At 42.1% G+C, this 22,245-nt stretch overlaps 1 protein-coding gene across 19 annotated transcripts in view; it reads right to left on the bottom strand.

The window, feature by feature from the left end:
* sls (sallimus) overlaps nt 1-22,245 on the bottom strand; it is an 854,140-nt gene that overhangs the window by 780,805 nt on the left and 51,090 nt on the right. For all 19 annotated transcript variants that reach the window (XM_083122061.1, XM_083122066.1, XM_083122070.1 and 16 more), the window contains exons 8-10: nt 21,257-21,448; nt 19,799-19,913; nt 13,192-13,433 (exon numbers count right to left, since the gene is read on the bottom strand). In XM_083122061.1, the coding sequence (XP_082978187.1) occupies nt 13,192-13,433; nt 19,799-19,913; nt 21,257-21,448 (549 nt within the window). The remainder of the gene's footprint in view (nt 1-13,191; nt 13,434-19,798; nt 19,914-21,256; nt 21,449-22,245) is intronic.

Genomic DNA, 22,245 nt, shown 5'->3' with positions numbered 1-22,245 from the left:
ACTGCTAACTACGACGATGGAACACGGAGTTACCGCTGCCTAGCATGCTACAAGGCGCAAGGGATCGCTTGGCTTGGTGAACTGAGGGTCGCTGGATAGAACCTTGGAACTGTCACGATTCGGTCTGCGAGAAGCATCAGGACAAGACATCACACACATCTACCAGGTATGAACAAGCGTGAATAACCTTACACCAACTTCCCATATCTCTACCCTCCTACGGAGCAGGTTCAGCCATCAAACATTATTAGCTCTACCTAAATGTTTAAATGAAACTTCCCTGTAACCTCTCTAACCCCAGGAAAACGGGGTTACAACATGGTGGAGGTGCTTCAGGCCCTATTTGCAATTAAGTACCCTCCTGTACGAATTGCTTTACATTAAATTATTCCCTCCCACCCCTCCCTCCCACTTTGGGAGCATTTTTAAAGTAAATTTTTAGTAATTCCAACTCATACTCCCACAGTACGCTTAAGATGCGTCAGACCCAGTGACAATTATGTGTATTACCCTATGGAAAACAACCCCTCTTTTTCTTTTATGCCGAGGCCCCCCTTTTCAACAAAAATCTAGTTCTTCTGCATAACATGTATTCAAGCATCATTCACACAGGAATGAGAACACTTGCTTATACTTATTTGACCAGCGATATATTCATGACGTAAATAACTGTATACCCATACTTTCATTTGTTCTTTGGTCAGCACGACGAACCTTCGTTTATGAATACGTCACAGATAGCGTTGCACGAACACCTAGATTCCTCCCTCGACCAAATCATAGAGTTAGCAACTGCAATCACGGCAAATCCAATAAATTCACGACCTTTATCCCCAATTCCTTCCCCTCCACTAACACGGTTAAGGTCTGCTAATAGAAATTACCCTCAATTTGTCCTTGGACTAGCAACACCCGACAGAAACCGACCCCAACCCTTGGCGAGTACCCCGGCTCCCGTTTCAACTTCCTCTAACACTGTTAATAGTTCTGGTAACGTAGCTGTACAAATTCCACCACTAACATGGCCACCCCAATCCCAACTGCGTTGTACCCGGCACCATTTAGCGGAAATGACCCTAAGGATATTGACTCATTTTTCCTCAAGTTCCAAAATGTAGCACACGCCGCAGGATGGTCGGAAGCTAAGCGTAAAGAGATGTTACCTTTATTTTTGACTGACACCGCTTTAACTTATTTTCATGACATACAGAAACGACCCAATTTTGTAGACTTGACATATACCCATATCAAAGACGAGCTAAGTACGCTATTTAAGGGATCATACTTATCAGCGGATCCTGTACAGATAATTCTCCAGAGAAAACAGGTGGTAACCGAGCCCATTCACACCTACGTTATTGCTAAAAAGGCATTAGTCCAGCAATACTTCCCGAACGCCACTGAAGAACAAACTCTCTCTTACATCATCACGGGACTGCGAGCCAAATACATTGGCTGTTTAACCAACAAGCATTTTGCTAGAACAGAAGAATTAATTGCCCACCTACAGAATTTCGAACGCCAGCAGTCATTAATTAATTCACGTATGTTGGAAGAGAAATTGGAAATAGATCAGGCAATCGCTCAGGCGAGCTTGCCCCAGACATTCACCCCGTCACCACTTCACAGCTGTTCGCATGCACAGGTCTATTCCCCCCTCCCCAGTAATTCTCACACCTTGACTCAGCACTTTGTACCATACAACCAATGTCCGTCTCCTTCTCTCCCACCATTGACACATCAAGTCCAAAGTCTACAGTCCAATCCCGCTTCTGTAAATAGTTCCCACACAGTGTATCAAGGAATGTATCATATACCGAGTTCTGATAGTGCCCGCTGCGCGGCGATACCAGCCGTACCCAGAGTAGAACACGCTCCAAGTGCTACCTCTGGTGACGAAATAAACAAACTCTCGTCACAAATGTCGAGCATGTCTCTCTTTTCGAACGAAGAGATCAATGCGAGTTCTCTCTTCAATCTTTGCTCAAATGTGCTGGAATTTGCGAAGACGGCTAATCAAAACGCACATAACAGAGGTTTCAACAAGGGGAATAATAAGTCCTCTTCCTACAGAAATAATAATAATTCTAGAGCTAATCACAGAGGTAACTTTCGATCGAACTCACGAGGCCAGTTCAGAGGTACTAGTAACAAGAGGTTTCAACGTCGAGATCAGGCTAATCGCGACGATGCAAATACCTCAGCCTGCAGGTTTTGCGGTCGTTATAATCATGAGAGCGACAATTGCTTTTACAAGCCACAACGAGACAGTGATTTAAACTAAAATCGTCTTCGACTTGCAGGAACGAAATCGAAGATAATACCAGATTAGATAAAGTTCCTATAATTGAGAGAAATGGCCTATACTTTATTAATAGTAGCATACAAGGAAAACAGGTAGATTTACTTATTGACGTGGGTTCCCAAATCTCAATTTATCCTTCCCATCTTCTCCCTACTGAAAGAAAAACATACAAAGTACAATCCACAATCCAAGGTGTGTCCGGATCGAAACTGAGTGTGTCTGAAATTGTCGTTCTTCCTATCATAATTGGAAAGCGTAAATATTCGCACCCATTTAGAATAGTAGATTCAACTAATGTCCCTCCCCTTTTAGGAAATGACTTTTTACGAACGCAGAGGTGCGAAATGTCGTTGAAAGACAACACAATAACTCTTTGTCATTTAGGACGTACTCCTAATTATAGTATTTTGAGATCAAAGTACAAAACTCACCAGCTGTCCCATGACATATTCACTCAAATTGAGAATGTAAATGTGTATGAGGGAAAAGCTACCCTTTCAAACACAGTTCAGTTAAGTCCACGATCCGAAACTTATATCAATTTGAACATTACCACTACGACACCTAACACCCCTAAGCCTGTACTTTGTACCCCATCTGCTTCCCTTATGGCCCAGCATCCAGTAGTCCTTCCCAATGATACAGTAAATACTCAGTCACCTGTAATTCCCAAAGACAACCCTATAGAAAAGACTAATCCTGACAAGAAAGATGATGATGATGATGATGACTTATTTTTTCATCAAGTATTTCATGCACAAGCAGCAGATTTTGATATTAGTTCAGAACAACGTAAAGACCCCTATTTCAGAGACATTATTGATGTATTAGAAAACAAAGATAAAGCTAGTGACCCTAAACTAGAAAAGCTTTCGTATTCTTATGTACTCAAAAATGGAGTCTTATATAGGACTAATAAAATCAAAACTGGTAATAGGGATAGACTTTGTATTCCTCATGCATTAAGAAATCAAGTTTTCGACCTTATTCATGCACACAAAATGAACGGAAGTCACCAAGGTGCTCAAAAGACATATAATTTAATGCTTATGCGCTACTTCTTCCCTAATATGAAGAAATTTGTGTACGATAAGGTTAGACATTGCATCCCTTGTCAGATTTCAAAGAAACCACAAGGTTCTAAACCGCATACGCTGCAAACATTTCAACCAGCCCAAATTCCTTTCCAACGAATTCATATTGACGTATGTGGTCCTTTAGTCTCTTCAAAAACGCACAAATACAAATATTTCCTATCAGTAGTCGATAGTTGTACAAGGTATGTAATTACAGCTCCTTTGGCTAATCACGATGCACAAAACATAGCAACAGCCCTAGTTGAGAAAGTCTTTTTAGTTCATGGCATCCCAGAGACGATCTATTTAGATCGTTCAACGCCCAATTCAAGTTTACTCTTACGAGAGTTAGCTAATCTTACAGGCGTACAACTAAAATATGTAGATACTTGTGCCCATTTCACGAATGGATTAGTTGAAAGTTCATTTAGTTACTTAAAGAAGGTTATGAGAGTCTTTGTGTTAGAAAAGAAAGCTTCGTGGTGTGACTATTTAGCTAGCGCAGCGTTCAGCCACAACGTTACAATCCATTCTGGATCCCTCCAGAGCCCGTATTTTACTTTATTTGGCTACAACCCAAGGATCTTAGCTGACGCTGTCCTTCCTTCGAACCCCGACAATGTTTCCCAGACGAACGCACAGAGACTTGAACTCCTGACCTCCATACGAAAGACCGCACATGACAACTTGAACAAGCGTTACGAACAGCAGAAAAAGTACGCAGACAGCACTTCTAGGCAAATACAGTACTCACCAGGACAACATGTATGGATTCTAGATGCCACTCCAACTCCAGGCGTGTCAAAAGCCTTTGCGTCCTCTTATAAGTACAAAGGAACTATTCTTCGCAAAGTTAACGAGAATTCCTACGAAGTAACTTTCATCGACGGCAGAAGTAAACAAAAGACTGACACTATTACTATTTCTAGACTCAAAGCCCGCTACGACTAGTGCCATGATAACCCCACTAACATTCATTAACACGCCATTCCGTTGTCACTCGCTTTAGCCTCCTCGCTCCTCGTTGCGTACATTGCACATGCATGATCCAGCATTTTCTCATGCTCATCCACCTCCCCCCCTCCTTCCACTTCCAGTGCTCGCACTGCATTTCTGCGTTAGAACGAACTCATTTTTATTTTTAATACAACATGGTATAGCTCATATCCCATGAAATTAAAACCTACTCTATTTTTCAATGAACTTTTACACAAATATATTACTTACTCTTTCTCACTTCTTTTTCAATTTTTTTTTATTAGCAGCGAATCGAAGGCGCTTAAACCTTTGTCCACAATACACGTAAAATTCTTGCAATTGCTTTTATAAACGACATTTACACATATTACAGAAGGAAATGTCTCGTAATCACTTAGTTCGTTCTATTATCGCTGAATTCTCCCTTTCTTTTCTCATTTCAGACCCCTACAAACAAGATGTCTCCAGCTCATTATGCTATTATCGCATCCATCGTAATAGCTCTTCTTGGCATACTTATTTTATTGGCATTATTAATAATATCTTGCTGTCGTTCCCCCAAATCACCTGTCACCACACCCCAACTACGATTAGCGAAATCTTCCATCAGTGCCCCAATTGCCTTACAATCACTTTCAAATGCCCCGGAGACAACAGTCATTCCCACACCACCCCCTCTTCCACCGACCCCTTTCATCTCTGGTACGAAACAAATAAATACTTCCACTCAATGTACCACCATTCTTTCGAAAGGACGCCGACTTCCGGCACCTCAGGTCAAGCCACCGTCGCCCCCGGCCCCTAATCCGGCTAGGCCGATTATTCCACCTATTCCCCCCCCCATTCCCCCCCCGGCGAACTTTCCCGACAACATGGTAAACCTGTTAATCAAAAACAGGTCCCCTTAAAAACTCTACATCCTATAAGTAACAACGCCCCTTCGCCGTCATTCAAATTAGATATTACCTCCCCTCCCCCCCAAAATAATTCACCAGTTTTAACTGAAAGTCCTTTTTCAATTGATTTTATAACCCGTCATCATTTATTGTAAATCTGCTCCACTACCTTTTGCTTTTTCCTAATTTTTCCCTTTACGCTTGTTTCATTATCTCATCGCCACGGATGTTCCTGGACCCATGACGACCACCGGCTTGTACCATCGAGCGACAGACCTAGGCTCATCGCAGAGACCAACAACGATCTTGTGGAGTTCCAGCACCAACAAGGACCCGTTCCCGTCTGGACCCATGGCTGATTTTTCCATCTCCTACGCCGCGACCCAGACGTGGAGCGCTTTACCCAGGACGTCTCTTGACCCAAAGCGCCATCGCAAATTTGACTTCCAGACTCAACTTCGCTGACGTCACGGCGATCTTCATCCACAGGCCACGCCCACTCCGTGCATCCTGCACTTGTTTACTGACGACATATGATACTTATTGTTATCTTACATCGGCTACAAGTGTTCCGGTGCTCAGCTACTGCAAGTACCGTAAGGCACACGCAATTAATACAAACATATGTCATTTACAGTGCCAAAGTTAGTGCCCATGGGTGCTACCCATATTGGATTAGAGATACGTCTCTTTCTTTTGTGTTTTTTTTTATCGTCAGCTGCACAGCACGTCCAGCCTATGGCGGCATGCAGTTTACAGAGTTGCCTAGGTAACATACCTCAAGGCTCTGCCCAGCATTGTGTATGTTCCGCCGAATGTACTTTGAACTCCGCAAACAGTAAATACAACCGCTTGCGGTTCCCGGCGTTTCCTCACATTGTGCTGACATGTGTTTTTTTTTTATTGTGCTGTCTTCACTCCATCAAAACTAGTTCAGTGTCACACTTATGTAATTGTTTTTTATCCATGCCTCAAGACTTAGTTATTGTACTCGTACTTTTTGAGTTTATATGAGGCTATGACCTACAATTTAATTTTTTTTTTCTCTACGTGTTTTATATTTTTTTTCTCAACGGTGTTTAGTGCCACGTTATTTTCGATGATATGACTATTCTGGTGATTACAATTTTTTTTTTTATGGTGATGCGATTCTTCTAGTGATTTACTGTATTGGTTTTCTACGAGTTTGATTTGTTAATAAATCATAATTTTTAAATATAACCTACTCCGGCCGAGGTAGTCGACCATCACAGAGTGGTTCGATTATTTCAACAAGGGGAATGTAGAGATATGGAGACCATTAAACCGAGAAAACCTCGTCATGTTAATATTCACACTTGTTTATTTCCTGAACTTGTCCGACCAGCGAGTGATCCCAAGAATGCGCTAACTTGTAACTTCCGTAAAACCAGGAACTGGAAAGGCAAACGCGTGGATCTAAACAGGATCTACCGCGTTTGAAAGGTTTAACAACCTTTCGACGCCTAGAATGATAAAAGCAAGCTCCTACCCGGAGCTCGCTCTCTTTTGATTCTGACACTCATCGACGCTACATGGATAACTAGTCCGATTACAACACGTTACACTGCTAACTACGACGATGGAACACGGAGTTACCGCTGCCTAGCATGCTACAAGGCGCAAGGGATCGCTTGGCTTGGTGAACTGAGGGTCGCTGGATAGAACCTTGGAACTGTCACGATTCGGTCTGCGAGAAGCATCAGGACAAGACATCACACACATCTACCAGGTATGAACAAGCGTGAATAACCTTACACCAACTTCCCATATCTCTACCCTCCTACGGAGCAGGTTCAGCCATCAAACATTATTAGCTCTACCTAAATGTTTAAATGAAACTTCCCTGTAACCTCTCTAACCCCAGGAAAACGGGGTTACAACAATATAGATAAAAGCAAGGAGGGCCAAAAGGGCTAATTAAAAATCAAAGAAGGTAAAAGGAAACACTCACCGGACAGTAGAAAAATTCAAAATTTTCGCTAACTTTGTAGCATCATCGGTGTGAGGAGAAAGACACTGAACCGGAAGTTGGGGCCCTGCAGAGTTGCCAGGTCCCCATCGAAGAAGAAGCGATGCGTAAAACGAAAAAACACTGTTTCGTCACCAGGCTCATCGGAAACTGTGAGTGGGTGAGATGGGTCGGGAGGGAAGGAGGGATACGTATGTTGGGAGGGTGGGATCAGGTGGGCTAAGGTAGGGATATTACTGGTTGGCCTTGTTCAGGCCAGGTGGAGTGGTTGCACTCATGGCCGATATATAGGCCCTCTCCCATCTTTTGCGAACAGAGGTGTTGGCTGGTTGGGGTAGGAGATGGATGATCGCTACCAGGAAGCAGGCATTGAAAGGGATGTTGTGGTGGTTGGTGTGAACGGCGACAGTGAAGTCCAGGTTGTGGGTGGAGGAGCGGTGGTTATTCATGCGGAGGTTGAGGGCAGTAGATGTTTCCCCCAGGTAAAATCATCACAGATGTTGCAGGTGAGGATGTAGATTAGGTTTGAGGCATGGTAGGTCCCCTTGGGATGGAGGGTAAATTTGCCAGTGGCCATGTGCACCTGGAGGATGTTAGAGGTAATGAGGATGGGGCAGGTCTTGCACCTGGGGCGGTTGCATTTATGGGCAGGGGGGTGTTGGATGTGTGGTGAAGGAGTGTTGTGGACCAGGATGTTTTGGAGGTTGGGGGGGCATTTGAAAACCACTCTGGGTTTGTCGGGAAATATGTTTTTGGTTTCAGGATCACTGTGGAGAATTGGGAGAAGAGAGTGTACTGTGTGCCTGATTTTGTTGAGGTGGGGATGATATTGGGTGATGAGTGCAGGTGGGTTGGTGGGAGCAGGTTTCTTGGTGGTAGTGGTGTGTGAGGCAGCTCGTGATATTTGCTTGGTGACGAGGATGGAGGAATATCCACAGTTGACCAGGGCCTGGTGTAGGCGGAGGTTATAATTCTGGCGGGAGGTGGGTGAAGTGTTCAGGCGCTGTCCCCTGAGGGCCAGAGAGAATGGAATGGCTTTTTTTGGTGTGGAACAGGTGGGGACTGGAAAAGTGTAGGTATTGCATGTGGTTGGTGGGTTTTATGTGGATGGAGGTAGTCAGGTGTCCTCCCTCGATGTGCACGTCCACATCCAGGAAGGTGATCTGGTTGGGGGAGTGCATCCAGGTGAATGTTAGGGAACGGAAGTGGTTAAGTTGGTCCAGGAAAGCTGACAAGGATGGTTCTCCATGTGTCCAGAGCATGAAGATGTCGTCGATGAAGCGGAGCCAGAGGAGGGGTTAGGTAGCCAAAAACTCTTGCTCAAGTTTGCCCATGAAGAGGTTTGCATAGGATGGGGCCATTCTGGTACCCATGGCTGTACCTCGGATCTGTAGGAAATGTTGGTTTTCGAAGGTGAAATTGTTACAAGTGAGGACAAGATGGGCTAAGTGGATCAGGAAGTTGGTGCTGGGGTTGTGAGGTTTGGGTCTACTATTGAGGTAGAATTCTATGGAGCGGAGGCCATGGGAGTGGGGTATGTTGGTGTAGAGGGGAGTGACGTCAATGGTGGCAAGGATGGTATTTGGGGACAATGGTGGAAGGGTGCTGATTTTCTGGAGGAAGTGGTTGGTGTCACGGAGGTAGGAGAGCAGAGCTTTCACAAGAGGCTGGAGATCGGAGTCAACAAAGGCTGAGATTCTTTCTGTGGGTGAGTTATAGCTGGACACAATGGGTCTACCAGGGTTGCCAGGTTTGTGAATTTTGGGCAATAGATAGAAGGTGGGGGTGCGGGAATTGTCAGGTATTAACATGGCAGTGGTATGAGTAGTCAGGCCTTCAGGAGGGCCGTGGGTGTGGATGAAGTCCTGGATTTTGTTGAGGTGTTCAGCGGTTAGGTCAACTGTGGTGGGTTTGTAGGTGGATGGGTCAGCCAGCTGGCGGTTGGTTTCCGCCAGGTAGTCTTGAGAGTTCGAGACCAACGTGGTGGACCATTTGTCAGCTGGGAGGATTTTGATGTTGTGGTTGTTGCGGAGGTCTCCGAGAGCTTTCTGTTGGGGGGGGGGGGGGGTTGAGGTTAGGTTGGTTGTGAAATTTATTTAAGAATGAGCTGTCAGAGGTGGTGGAAATGATGGCAGTGATGTATCTTTCCAAGGGGTGGTTGGTGGGCAGGGGGAAGAGAGGGGGTTGAAGAGAGGGGGTTAAATTGAAGGAGGCTTGGGTGGGTTTCACTGCTGGTAGTTTGGACTGAGGGATTTTTGGCCCAGAAATGTTGCCATCGGAGGTTGCGAGCAAACGTGTGTATGTCAAAAAGTAGGCGGAATTGGTTGGGGGGAGTTGTGGGGAAGAAGGTCAGGCCTTTGGATAAAACAGATATTTCATCAGTGCTCAGTTTATGGCTGGATAAATTGAGTACAGTCTGGTTGTTTTTGAGTGGGTTAGGGTCATTGGTGGTCATATTGGTGGTCATGGATCTGGTAGGGTGGGTTTGTCCGTGGACTGGTTGTTTTCCAAGGTGCGAGGGAGTGCAATTTTGGTTTTCAGGGGGGGGTCTGTGGTGGTGTGGGAGGGGTGGGAAATGGTAAAGGGGGGTCGCGTAATAGGGGGCATGTTGGTGTGGGACTGAAATTGGGCGGCAGTGGAAGGGGGATGGTGCAGCCAGTCTGAAAAGCTTGACGGCAGAGATTGGAGAGTTTTTGGAGGTGTTTAGTGTTAAGGTCACTGGCAATGGAATGGGCTATTTTGTGATGGTGGTTACCTGGGGTCAGCAACAGGATTTTGGTAAGGGATTGAATAGAGATGGACAGTTCTCGGGCGTGATTTAGCTGGGATCGGTACATGGCGTGGGTCAGTTCAACAGCAAAATTTCTCGCTAGTGGGAAAATTGTGGGCTTTACGCTTGGGGGCATGGCAGAAAACGGCAGTTTGGGTGTGAGGCTTTTGGGTGTTAGGCCTAATATCAAACATGAGTGCAGGAAGCGTGCATGGGACGTAGCTTTGGTGTAGGAAACAATAAGAGATTGCAGGCGGTTCAGTTGATAGGAGTTATACGTGAAAGGATTCATACCAAAAGTGGATAATAATGGATAAAAGCAAGGAGGGCCAAAAGGGCTAAGTAAAAATCAAAGAAGGTAAAAGGAAACACTCACCGGACAGTAGAAAAATTAAAAATTTTCCCTAACTTCGTAGCATCGTAGCATATATAGCTTTACTTGATCTATCCCCTAAATTCTCCCTTTTCTCAATCTAACAGTTGGGCTGAAAAGTTCGTAGGTTGACTCATAGATGGCGTTACTAAAATTAAATCCATGTGATTTTTACTTAGTACTAACCTTCAAAAGATACGTGTATAAATTTCACAGCTGCTGGATAATTAGTTCGTGAGATATAGCATTGTGAGTGAAGCAGCTTTTGTTATTGTGAAAATATGGATAAAAAAATAATTTCGTGTGTTAATAAAGCATTGCTTTTTGGTGAAAAAAATTACTGTTGAAGCCAAGGCTTGGCTTGATAAACATTATTCGGACTCTGCACCAGGAAAATCAACCGTTGAGAAGTGGTTTGCTAAATTTAAACGAGGCGAAATGAGCATTGAAGACGATGCACGCAGTGGACGCCCCAAAGAGGCTGTTACCGACGAAAACATCAAAAAAGTCCACAAAATAATTTTAAATGATCGTAAAGTGAAGTTCATCGAGATAGCTGAGACTTTAAAAATATCAAAGGAACGTGTTGGACATATTGTGCATGAATATTTGAACATGCGAAAGCTGTGTGCAAAATGGGTGCCGCGCGTGCTCACAATCGATCAAAAGCAACAATGTTTTGATGATTCGGAGCAATGTTTAGCGATATTCAACCATAATAAAATTGCTTCCCCATCACACCATATTCTCCAGATCTGGCCCCCAGTGACTTTTTCCTGTTTGCAGACCTTAAAAGAATGCTCGCTGGAAAGAAATTTAGCACTGATGAAGAGGTAATCGCCGAAACTGAGGCCTATTTTGAGGCTAAAGAGAAATCGTACTATAAAAATGGCATAGAAAAATTGTATGACCACTATAATCGTTGTATCGCCCTCGAAGGCAACTATATTCAATAATAAAATCGAATTTTGTCAAAAAAATATTTTTTACTATGTTAGCCTACGAACTTTTCAGCCCAACTGTTAACAGATTGAATATGCTGTACCTAGTAACAAAAGCAACTTGGAACCAGCTAAGTACATGAATTTAATAAGGAAATATATTCTGATTTCTCCTTCCCACCTCATCGTACATATTGATACATCCAGATAAACCATGTACCATGCGTTACATATCCCTCATTTTCATATTAGAGTTACGTTTAGCTAGGTAGCCTGGCAGGAAATATAAGGAATGTGTTAACTTTAGCACCAGCTCAGCGAAAAGCATTTGCCAGTATTTGCAGAGGAAAATGGGATGAGAAAAAGGGGAGGAGTTTAGATCAGGGTAGATGCAAGTTGCATCTTGCTCGGGACAGTTGGTCTTGGGGTTTGGAAAAGAAGAGAACAACCCAGTTGTTCGGGAGTAAGAAAAGGGGTTTTGAGTTTTGGAGAGAGAGAGTTTGATTTTGAAGGAGATTCAGGCTGGATTATGAACAGTGGAACGTGAGTTTTAGGAACTTGTTTGGGAGTGAATTGCTGAGAAGCTGAGAGACAATTTAAGAGACTAACTTCAGCAAGTGAGCGAGAGTTAATTTAGAAACTCTTTGATCTATGCTTCGAGAACGAGACAGGTAATATGATTTTCTCGTGCCATCCTTGCCTTTGCAGTCTTTAGGTCATTATAACCCAAATACAAGAGAGTTGCCATTCTTAAAAAGGTTTCGTAAATTTAAGTTTATTTAGGAAGATGCAGCCAAGAGAGACCTTACGGGCTACCGCTAACCCCAATGGTAAGAATTACATTCATCTAAAGGGCTCCAGGTTCAATCCCCGAAGCTTTAGAGGTTCACGGCACACACCAAAAGTGTGTCACGATACGCATGTATGAAATTTGGAACAGGTGCAAGTAGATTATGAAAATAGTTTGAGAATGAATTAATGTCTTAAATGTAACCAGAACAAGAAAATGGACATGCTAATATTGCTGTTTCATTCAGTATGAAGTCCTTTTTCAGTGAAGATAGCCTGGTCATGAAATTGTGAATTCTATTATTATTATTACTAGCCCTCTTTAGAGGAAGAACTGTAAAGATATGTTTGCAATTTTCTCCTGTCCCAGCTTTTCAGTACAGACCAATTGACTTATTTTCAAATCATTTCCAAGAGCTCCAGTTACAACATGAGGTACAGATGATATAGCACTGCTTTGAAGGACCAGTGCATACATATAAGTTTTGCCTGCGTTTACTGTGTTATTTTCGCCTATCATAATTAAATGCTTCATTCTCAGCACAACTTCACCTTCATTATAGTTCCTGGTATTCACATCGTTTCCACAATATTTGAAAATAATACTTAACTTAAATGTTTTTTCCACAACAGCCATGACCACGCGCTACCACAACTGAACGTAAATAAGGATGTATCCTACATACAGTGGCCATATTGGAAGCAACACCAGCACTCCGGCAGTAATTTTAATCGCGAATTGAACTGATTATGTTTGAACACACAAAACAATGCACGCTTCATGAACAAGCTTACATTTGAATGGCATCCCCCATTAATTTGCACCCTGGATGTAAGGCAGGTTTCAGACCAAAACAACTAGCAATCGCAACCTCTACAATTGGAAACGAACCTTCAGAAATAAATGTGACCTTTCATGTTGACTTAAAATGACAAACTGCACTTGTCGCTCAGGAGTCACTCAGGCTGAGACATTTTATCAACAGCATGCACAATGTCATCTTGGTCTATTGGTCACACATGCACATGCACAACAAATTTTCACAACCGGTGTGCGAGCAAAAAAATCCTACCTGAGATGCATCCCTCTCGTACGTTTGTATGTGGGTTATCTGCTGCAATCTTAGTTTCTGCAATTCAATGCTGTCAGAGAAAATATGTTTTCTTGCTGTGGTTGTTTCTAGAATTTCCTGTATGTTTAATATATCACTTTCATAGTTGACGTTCACTTCTTTCCCTAAGGCATCCTTCACAGGCATGGAAAGCATATCCATTAGTTTCTCTCCCTCTTTCTGTGCCTCCAACTCTATCTTCTCTAGAAAAGAATATAATGCATATAATCATTAGAACAAAGCTGGGAAAGAAAAAGGAGTAATTTTACAATACTTTTATCCAGTACAAACTTCAGAATATACAGTCATATTTGTCTGTTAAAAGGAATGGACTTAAACAAGATCAAAGTTCCAAGTTGTGGAAATTGTGGGGTGGTCAGATGTTGTATTGTAGTCTTGTTATTTTGCATTGCTTTTCTTCCACTTTTTGCTAATCACAATAATGGGAATAAGTGATATATAAATTATAACCTGTGGTGCAACAGCCCAGGCACGTATCCAGGAATTCCTTTCGGGGGGGGCTCAACACCATTTTTTAAGGGGTATAGTAAGAACCTCACAATTGTGTGTTTAGGACCAGAGGTGGCAATTGGGTTCCAAAACGGGGGGGGGGGGGGGGTGCGGAGAGCGTTTCAAGGAAAGTTTACTTTCTCTTGGTAGCCAAGGCTTAATATTAAGAGGTCATAATGTTGAGGCAAAAAAAATAAAAAATCTCTTCTTAAATCGTTGCCATTGTAAGGCTATCATTTTAATCAGAACGTGAAATCTGAACATTTTTTACCACTCGACTCCTCTGTTTCCATGCATTAATATTGTGTGCCGGAACCATCTCAGTATGTGGGTTTGTCCATTTCTTCTCATCAGGTATAAAAACATCTATGGTGTCTTTGAGTGTTTTTACGAAGCTGATACACATGCACGGGATGGACAATCCACTCGACGACAACGCGAGATTCAAATTGTGGGCTGCGAACTGAACGCAGACAGCTCTCGAATATTTCTCTCTGATTCGAGCCTGAACACCACTAAAGTGTCTTGTCCACCCATGTTTACAGCTCTTATAAAAGCCGAAACCCACCAAATTGTTCAGATTCAGGACTTAGCACTCATAAGTGTTCAAAAATGCCTGTCACAGCTTCCGCTGTCTTGTCATGTATCGGCACGAAACAAAGGAAGTCTTCTCGAATACAGGTGGATCACGAAACAATTAATGCACAGGGAAAACCCTTCCGTTCCCAACACATCTAATGTTTCGTCTCCCAGTATGATGAAATGCTTACTCATTTATCTCCAGTGACGTGCCGAAGGGAGGTTTGGTGAGGTAATAACCCCATTTGATCCAGTATTCCTTTAAGGAAAAAGAGGAACGTCAAAGACAGGGAAAAAATGGCAAAATCAGGACTGACCACCAACAATAGTATGCGTAACCCATCTCCCTTCCGAAAATCCTGGGCACGCCTCTCTTTATCTCAGACAATTTTTTTTAAAATCAACTCACCAGAAGTTTTTATCATCGTATTGGAGATTGAAGTAAGATGCGTTCTTCCTGCAGATTTGGATATGATCCTTTAGGGTGCTGTCGTCTGCCTGCCTTCACACCTAACCTTAACAAGGCCCTAATTTTTCATCCTTGTGACTTGGATTTTCAAGACTTAGGAAGGTTTCAGACCGAAGGGACACGCGATGCATGTCGATTGGAATGGGCCAATCAACAGCAACGTTTCACACCATAGTGACACAAACGTCCGCACAAACCTAACGTTCAGGCGACGTGGTGTGAAATCTCTCTTATTAGGCCACTGTCATTGTCACCTCGAAGTAGTAGCACTTGTTGACCACAGAAAAAATTATCCTCAACCGGTGATAATGCTCCTCAGTTTTCTTCTCTCCAGTGGCGGCTGGCCAAGTGCAACAAGTGCAGATGTTTTCACCTAATTTTCAAATTAATATTGACATTTTTCATTTGCTTGTTAAATTAAACTATTTCTCAGCAGAACGTACGCGATAATACTCAAATTACGCCGCTCTGCGCTACGCACGTGAGTTCGTCGAAGAGCAAACCTCGCCAGGGTGCGGAAGACTTAGCCGGTTGTCATGGCAACGGTGACGTCACCTAGCGTTGGCCTTGAACATGGTGTCGCCCTCTACGTGAATCAGTTCTCTCGTCGGAGAAAACATCGCATCCAGTGCTTGTGGCAAAATCTTCGCGTTCTCGCGAGATCTTGTTCCGCGTGTGTGTTTCGCGTTTCCTATCGTGTGTTGTGTTCATGTGTTGAGCTGTGGTTTCTACAATGAACCCAGTAAATGACTTAGTGTGTAATTTGTTGCAGACACCATTTTCCAGATGGACGGATGAAGACAAAAAAGACGTTTTAAATTGGGGGGGGGGGCACTGGCACTTACTATTTGTTTTCATTGCCTATAAATATACTTCTTCACCTGTTATTTTAGGCACGAGCCGCTACTGCTTCTCTCCTATATTTTCTGTGCTTGTTCACTATACAGGCAACACCTTACGATTTGATATACACAGGACATGTACTATGTCGACATTTTAACGAAAAATCGGTTGAAGTCGAGGACGGCTAGGTGGTTCGGTTGGTAGAGCCCTGATTTGGGTCCTGCTAGACCCTGCAATTTCCGCCTAAAATGTTTACATATGCAACACCTTCTTGCTTTTTCTTCTTGACATTCATAAAATTTTCGGCTGTCTCTTTATGGTAGTTAAGTGTTTGAATGTGTTTCGAACCCAGTAGGCTTAAAGAAAAGTATTTTTTTATACCATGAAATTCTCGGACTGCATATACGAAATTTAGTTCTGGCAAAACTAAATCATCACTGAAAACTTTGATTTTCAGTTGATCTATGCAGTTTATTTCTGTTTTAATAAACCATTCCAATATCCGGTACTGCTGAAATATTCACTTTAGAGAGAGACCTTTGATCTCTTCGGCTCTCGAACAGAACTAGCACTACACTGAGGAGCCGGAAGTTCTGCTGTCGTCAATGTCTTCATTTTCGAATCACTATATCTCATAAAGCAATCAGAGGATGCTGACTGATCTGATCACCAATCGACTGTATGAATTGTCACACTTACCTCTGAAATATCATTAACCGATTCTTTGTACAGATCAACCGAAAAATTGAATCCGCGTATTTATATCCTCATTATATTCTAGAACGTTCTGCAGATAAAACGATTCGTTAATATCGCCAGTAGTTGACTCCTTCTCTCATTCAAGAACGTACCCTCTCCCGCCTTCCAGTGATTAGTTTCTACATAGTGCTCAAGTGCGCTGCGACAACACCGAAAGCGCAAGAAAAGTGTACGTGCAATATTATCAACAACAGGGTTATAGAACATTCTCCGTCTTGCCTCGATAGTTGACTGTCTCCTTAAATCATCGTCACATTATTCAAAAAGCCAAAATCCTGATTTTATCTAGTGTAAAATAAAAAAAATCCTGGGGGGGGGGGGGCTCGAGCCTCCTGATTCCCACCTTGGATACGTGCTATTGACAATAATAGGGTTATAGAACACTCTCCGTTTTGTCTCGATAATTATTTCTCTCAGATTTATAAATTTATTATCTTCACATTATTCAAGATGACAAAAATCTAATTTTATCTAGTGTAAATTGAAAAATTTCATGAGGGAGGGGGGGGGGGGGGCTCGAGTCATTAACAATAACAGGGGTATAAAACATGCTCCGTCTTGCCTCGATAATTATTTTTCTCCTTACATTATTTTCACATTATTTAAGAAGCCAAAAACCTAATTTTACCTAACGTAAACTGAAAAAATTCCTGGGGAGAAGGTCGAGCCCCCTGTGCCCCATCTTGGATACGTGTTATTATCAATAACAGGGTTACGGAACGTTCTCCGTCTTGCCTCGATAATTATTTCTCTCCTTAAATTATTGTCACATTATTTTATTTCACACCACAAGAAATCAAAAACCTCATTTTATCTAATGTAAACCTAAAACTTTCGGGGGGGGCTCGAGCCCCCTAAGCCCCCCCTCTGGATACGTGCCTGCAACAGCCCCTGAGGGGCAGGGCCTACCTACCAACCTCATATCAGTGTAGAATAATTTATGTGCAAATCATTAACAAGAAATCCTGCTTAAGATTCAAATTTTTACTTGCATTTCAGAAAGTTAATAAAATTTCTCACCGTGGGAGTAAATTATTCTAATAGCTAGTTCAGTTTCAAATAGTTCCCTTAATTGCATATAGATGGCACTAGCCTCATGTGTAAATGTCAGGCAACTTATGTTGCAGCAGAGCTCAAAGTGAAGGGGAGATGGTATTCCCCAGCTACCAATATTTTCTCAAAACATCCCCCCAGCTGTCCCATTGTCACCATGTTAAACCAAGTAGCAAGCCCCTCCCCCCAGTTAGCTCCAAGGTTCGACCAAACATCCCCCCCCCCAATTAATAATTAATTTCCACTTCAAGTGGTGTGTTGCAGAATGCCTGGAATGTGCATTGTATACAGAGATCTAAGCAGTGGAATTTTGGGGAAAAGCCTGAAGCCAGGTATTGGACAGGAGTACTACACACTATTAACTTGCCAAAATTCTTCCCAACACTCCATATTATTACCATGCTCAATATGGCAAATAAAATGATAGGTAAAGTAAAGTTTCCTGTGCATAATTGCATTGTAGCACTGTGTCATGAAAGCACATTTATGGGATGTGGGGGGGGGGAGGTAAGGCCCCCACAATCTTGATCTCGTGTAATTTTGGAGGTGATGTGATCAGCACCATGCTCTGCCCTTGGGATTTGAGGCTGGGTGAGCCCTAGAGCCACTTATGCAGGGACCAAACCAGAAAATTCCGACCTCAGATCAGCCAACCCAGGAATCAAACCTGGGACTCTCACGTGGCAGTCAGATGCCCTACCAAATAGACCACTGCGACTATTTAAATAAAATGATAAAACAACATATTTGTAGTGTGTATAAAAAAGAAAATGATAAAATGACATACTTGTAGTTACAAAAAAATTTAACACTTCAACATTTAAAAAAAATGAAATCTACGAGGGTGGTTTGAAAAGTTCTCGGAATGGAATAGAAAGAAACGACTTACAACAGTGTTTTTTTTTTATTTTTCAATGTAGTCTCCCTGTACACTAATGCACTTGGTCCAGCGATGTTCCAATGCCTTGATCCCATCTCGAAAATTAGATTCCTCCAGGCCTGTGAAATACATGTCAACTTCGGCTATTAGTCCTTCCTTTGAAGAGAATCTCCATCCACCGAGGAAACTTTTGAGTTTGGGGAAAAGATGGAAGTCTGAGGGAGCCAAATCAGGCGAATAAGGCGGATGTGGCAACAATTCGTAACCAAGTTCATGAATTTTTGCCATGGCAACGACACTTGTGTGAGGGCGTGCATTGTCCTGATGCAAGATGATTTTCTTTCTTGCCAAACCTGGCCTCTTTTCCCGTATCTTATGCTTTAGTTGGTCGAGGAGATTAGCGTAGTATTGTCCCGTAATTGTTTGACCAGTGGGAAGATAATCGATCAACAGAATCCCTTTCGCATCCCAAAACACTGATGCCATTACCTTTCCGGCCGACCGTATTGCCTTTGCTTTCTTTGGTGGTGGTGAATCAACATGTTTCCACTGCTTTGACTGTTGTTTTGTCTCTGGGGTATAGTAGTGGACCCACGTTTCATCTGACGTCACAAACCGGCACAAAAAATCTGTTTGGTTTCTCTTAAAACGAGTCAAACATTGTTCGGAAATTTCCACTCTGATGCGTTTATGGTCCTGTGTTAAAAGTCGCGGCACCCATCTTGCAGATAATTTTCTCATATCCAATTCAACTGTTAAAATGTGATACGCCCATTCGGATGACATTCCTATAGCTTCAGCAATTTTACGCACTTTCAGTCGGCGATCCTCCATGACCAATTTATGGACTTTTTCAATAATTTCTGGGGTAGTAGCATATTTCGGCCGACCACTACATGAATCATCTTCTAAGCTGTCCCGACCAAATTTAAACTCGTTTGTCCACTTTGCAACAGTTGAATATGAAGGAGCAGAGTCCCCCAGTGTGTTCAGAAAATCGGCATGAATTTCCTTTGCTTTCATATCTTTCTTTACGAAGTACTTAATCACTGCTCGAATCTCGATTTTTTCCATCTTCACAAAGCACTGCACGGGAACAACTACAAAGTGATGTGCGCACCACAGATCTCTACCCAGAACACTGACGCGCAACGTGTTTGTTAATAAAGGATGGCCTATTACTATGCGGGAACTTCGTTGTCCTAGCACTGACATCTGATGGTGATTCCGAGAACTTTTCAAACCACCCTCGTATAAATTATGGCTCACCCATTCACCTTTCTCCATTTTCCCTGTCACAGTGTATCATGATCTATTCATGCATTAAATTAGCTTGTTCCTAACAAAGATTTCAATTTGGAAGGATTGAGATATTGACATTGTTCAATCTTTTACCAGTACAGGGATCATGAAATATCAAAGTAACTTTTTGTACCTCACTACAATATTGTTTTGAACAATTGTAAATCATTTACCTATTTCAGACTGATTTTCTTGGAGATCTTGCAGTGTTAACTCAGCAGACGGTATCTCTTCTATGTTATCACACATCACTAGGGTTTCAAAAACTTCTGCTGTCCTTTCGAAATACTGGAAGAAGAAAATAAAACAGTTTTGGATCCCATGTTAAATCAGGATTGCTAAAATGAAAGTTTGAATTCAAACTCTACTGGAAACATTAAAATGTTCTTAAATTGTTAAATGCTCTGAACCACAAAAGGTACCATGATCATGTATCAGATATGCGCAACACTCAAATTAACCACAACAATGAAGTGGTTCGATCGATTGGTTATTTTACATCACTTTCATGTTGCCTTCGGCTAATCACAATGATGAGAAAGAATTGTGATAGGATGAAATTGGCGAAAGGGCAATCACAAACACAAGTTGTGAGTCTAGATGCCAGAGCCTCATTAGCCTGCAACAATGCAGTCCACAGCATACTACATTGACAAACACTAGTTAGACCCCTGAAGTGAGCTCTCAAAAATCAGTCTAACATCCATGTTGGTAGATTATGACAGTGTTTTAACAAATGATCTTAGGTTTTTGAGAAGAGGGGGTCTCTTACACTGTTTCGGAGCAGGGGTGCCCATCCCCCCCAAGGCTGTGGATGCATCCTTCCCCCTAAAGTCATTCATCAAAATCCCCCCAAAAATTGTTCATCACAACCCCCCCCCCCTTCCACACACATACATACATACAAAAATATAGTTCATGTAGTAATTGATTTTTGTTTGAATATCTATAATTTGATTTCATTTTCTTCTTTAATAAATTTTCGAAATAATTAAGCTTTAGACAACAAAAACTGACAGTATTTTACAATTATACAGTCAGGCTAGCACAGGAACACATACAAGTGACATAAACCGTGCCTGAAATCATCCAACACTAAAATTGAAGTACGCATGTCGGAAGTTCCAAGCTGACTCGGAACTATCACAAATAAAACAACATACATTATTTACCACTGGCTGAGATGCCAACAATCGAAAGGCTCATGACATTCGAAACCTTTCCTTGCAGTTGGAATTAAATGAAAATACTAAAGAAAGGAAAAGCACAGCAGGTCATTCAAATTATATTATCCCCCCTTTTTGTGTGAAGGTTTATAGAATTGGTAGCTAAACTATAAAATTTTGTCCCCCCAAAAAAATTCCCATGATGCAGGCACAATATGAATCCCTCCTGTGGGCACCCCTGTTTCTGAGGAAGTTTCTGACTAGCCTTACCTTTCTAAGATGTTGTACTTGTCCTGTGCAGGTCCCCTTACAACAATCTTTCTCAAAGGGCTCTTTATAACCCTTTTTTAACTCTCGGATAAGGATTTTAGATAAGACGATTTTTCCTCATATATTTGGAAGGGTGCAAAGTGGTCAATGCAACTAAAAATTTTAACTCATTCATTCAAAGATAGGCAAACTTACCTCAGAGACTAGACGAAAAAACCTTAGTGATGTAATGAGCATGTTCCGCCTCCTCTCCAACCTGGATGCAAAACTTCTGCAAACGAAGTCCATAAAATCTCTTTGTGACTTCAAGTCATTTGGCACGGGAATGTTGGCCTTGGGTAGGATATCAATTTTATGTAATAATTCAGCATACTGTCCATAGGTTTCCTGAAATAAATTGCAATAAGAAGAGATTTCACTATAAAAATTAGAACTACCTACCATAATTTAACATCGAGATAATAGCTAACAAAACAAAAGCATCCCACAACTATATGTACATAATCAGTGCTTGAAGTGAGGGAAAGGGGGGGGGGAGGGTATTCTCACATAGCAACATTTTATGCAAAGCACGTCAAGGTTCATAAGGTGGACGAACGAGAACTGTCTGAATATATTTAAGCATTTAGAACTGATATTTGATTGATTGATTTGGTGTTTTAAGTCCACTTTGTGCACAGTAAGGCTACGGGACTGAACCAACAGTTTAAAGTGGGATCCGAACCACTATGTGCCTTCACCGGGTATTGAACCCGGGACCCCTTGATTACAAGGCGCCATCGGGGAAGCCTAGAACTGATATTTGGAGTAAGACGGACAGTCCTACATAAATTCAAATATCATACTTTTTACGTCTTTTTTGTCTTGACAACTAGTTCAAACTAGGAAGAGAACAGAATTTGATAATTAGAAATTTATATTGCTGTACTGCACTGACATAAGCAGGATTTTATTTCGGAAGGGGCTGAAATTTTGTAATGGTGGAAATTACATAGCTGAGTATTTCATATTACAGTTTTAACCTTCGATTTAAAAGTTGTTCAAAGACAAAAATGCTAATCAGGGCTCATTTACGGGGACTTTCATTTCACTTTGGTTTTTCCAGTTATATTTACTGCATTCATTTGGAAATTTTAATTTTCTGAAAATTTTGAGATGGGCTGTAGCCCATCAGTTCCCCCTTG

The sequence above is a fragment of the Lepisma saccharinum genome, chromosome 5, assembly GCF_977018435.1.
Source record: "Lepisma saccharinum chromosome 5, izLepSacc3.1, whole genome shotgun sequence".
NCBI lineage: Eukaryota > Metazoa > Arthropoda > Insecta > Zygentoma > Lepismatidae > Lepisma > Lepisma saccharinum.
Note: the sequence above shows the minus strand (reverse complement) of the source record. Positions and strands in the feature narration are given on the sequence as shown.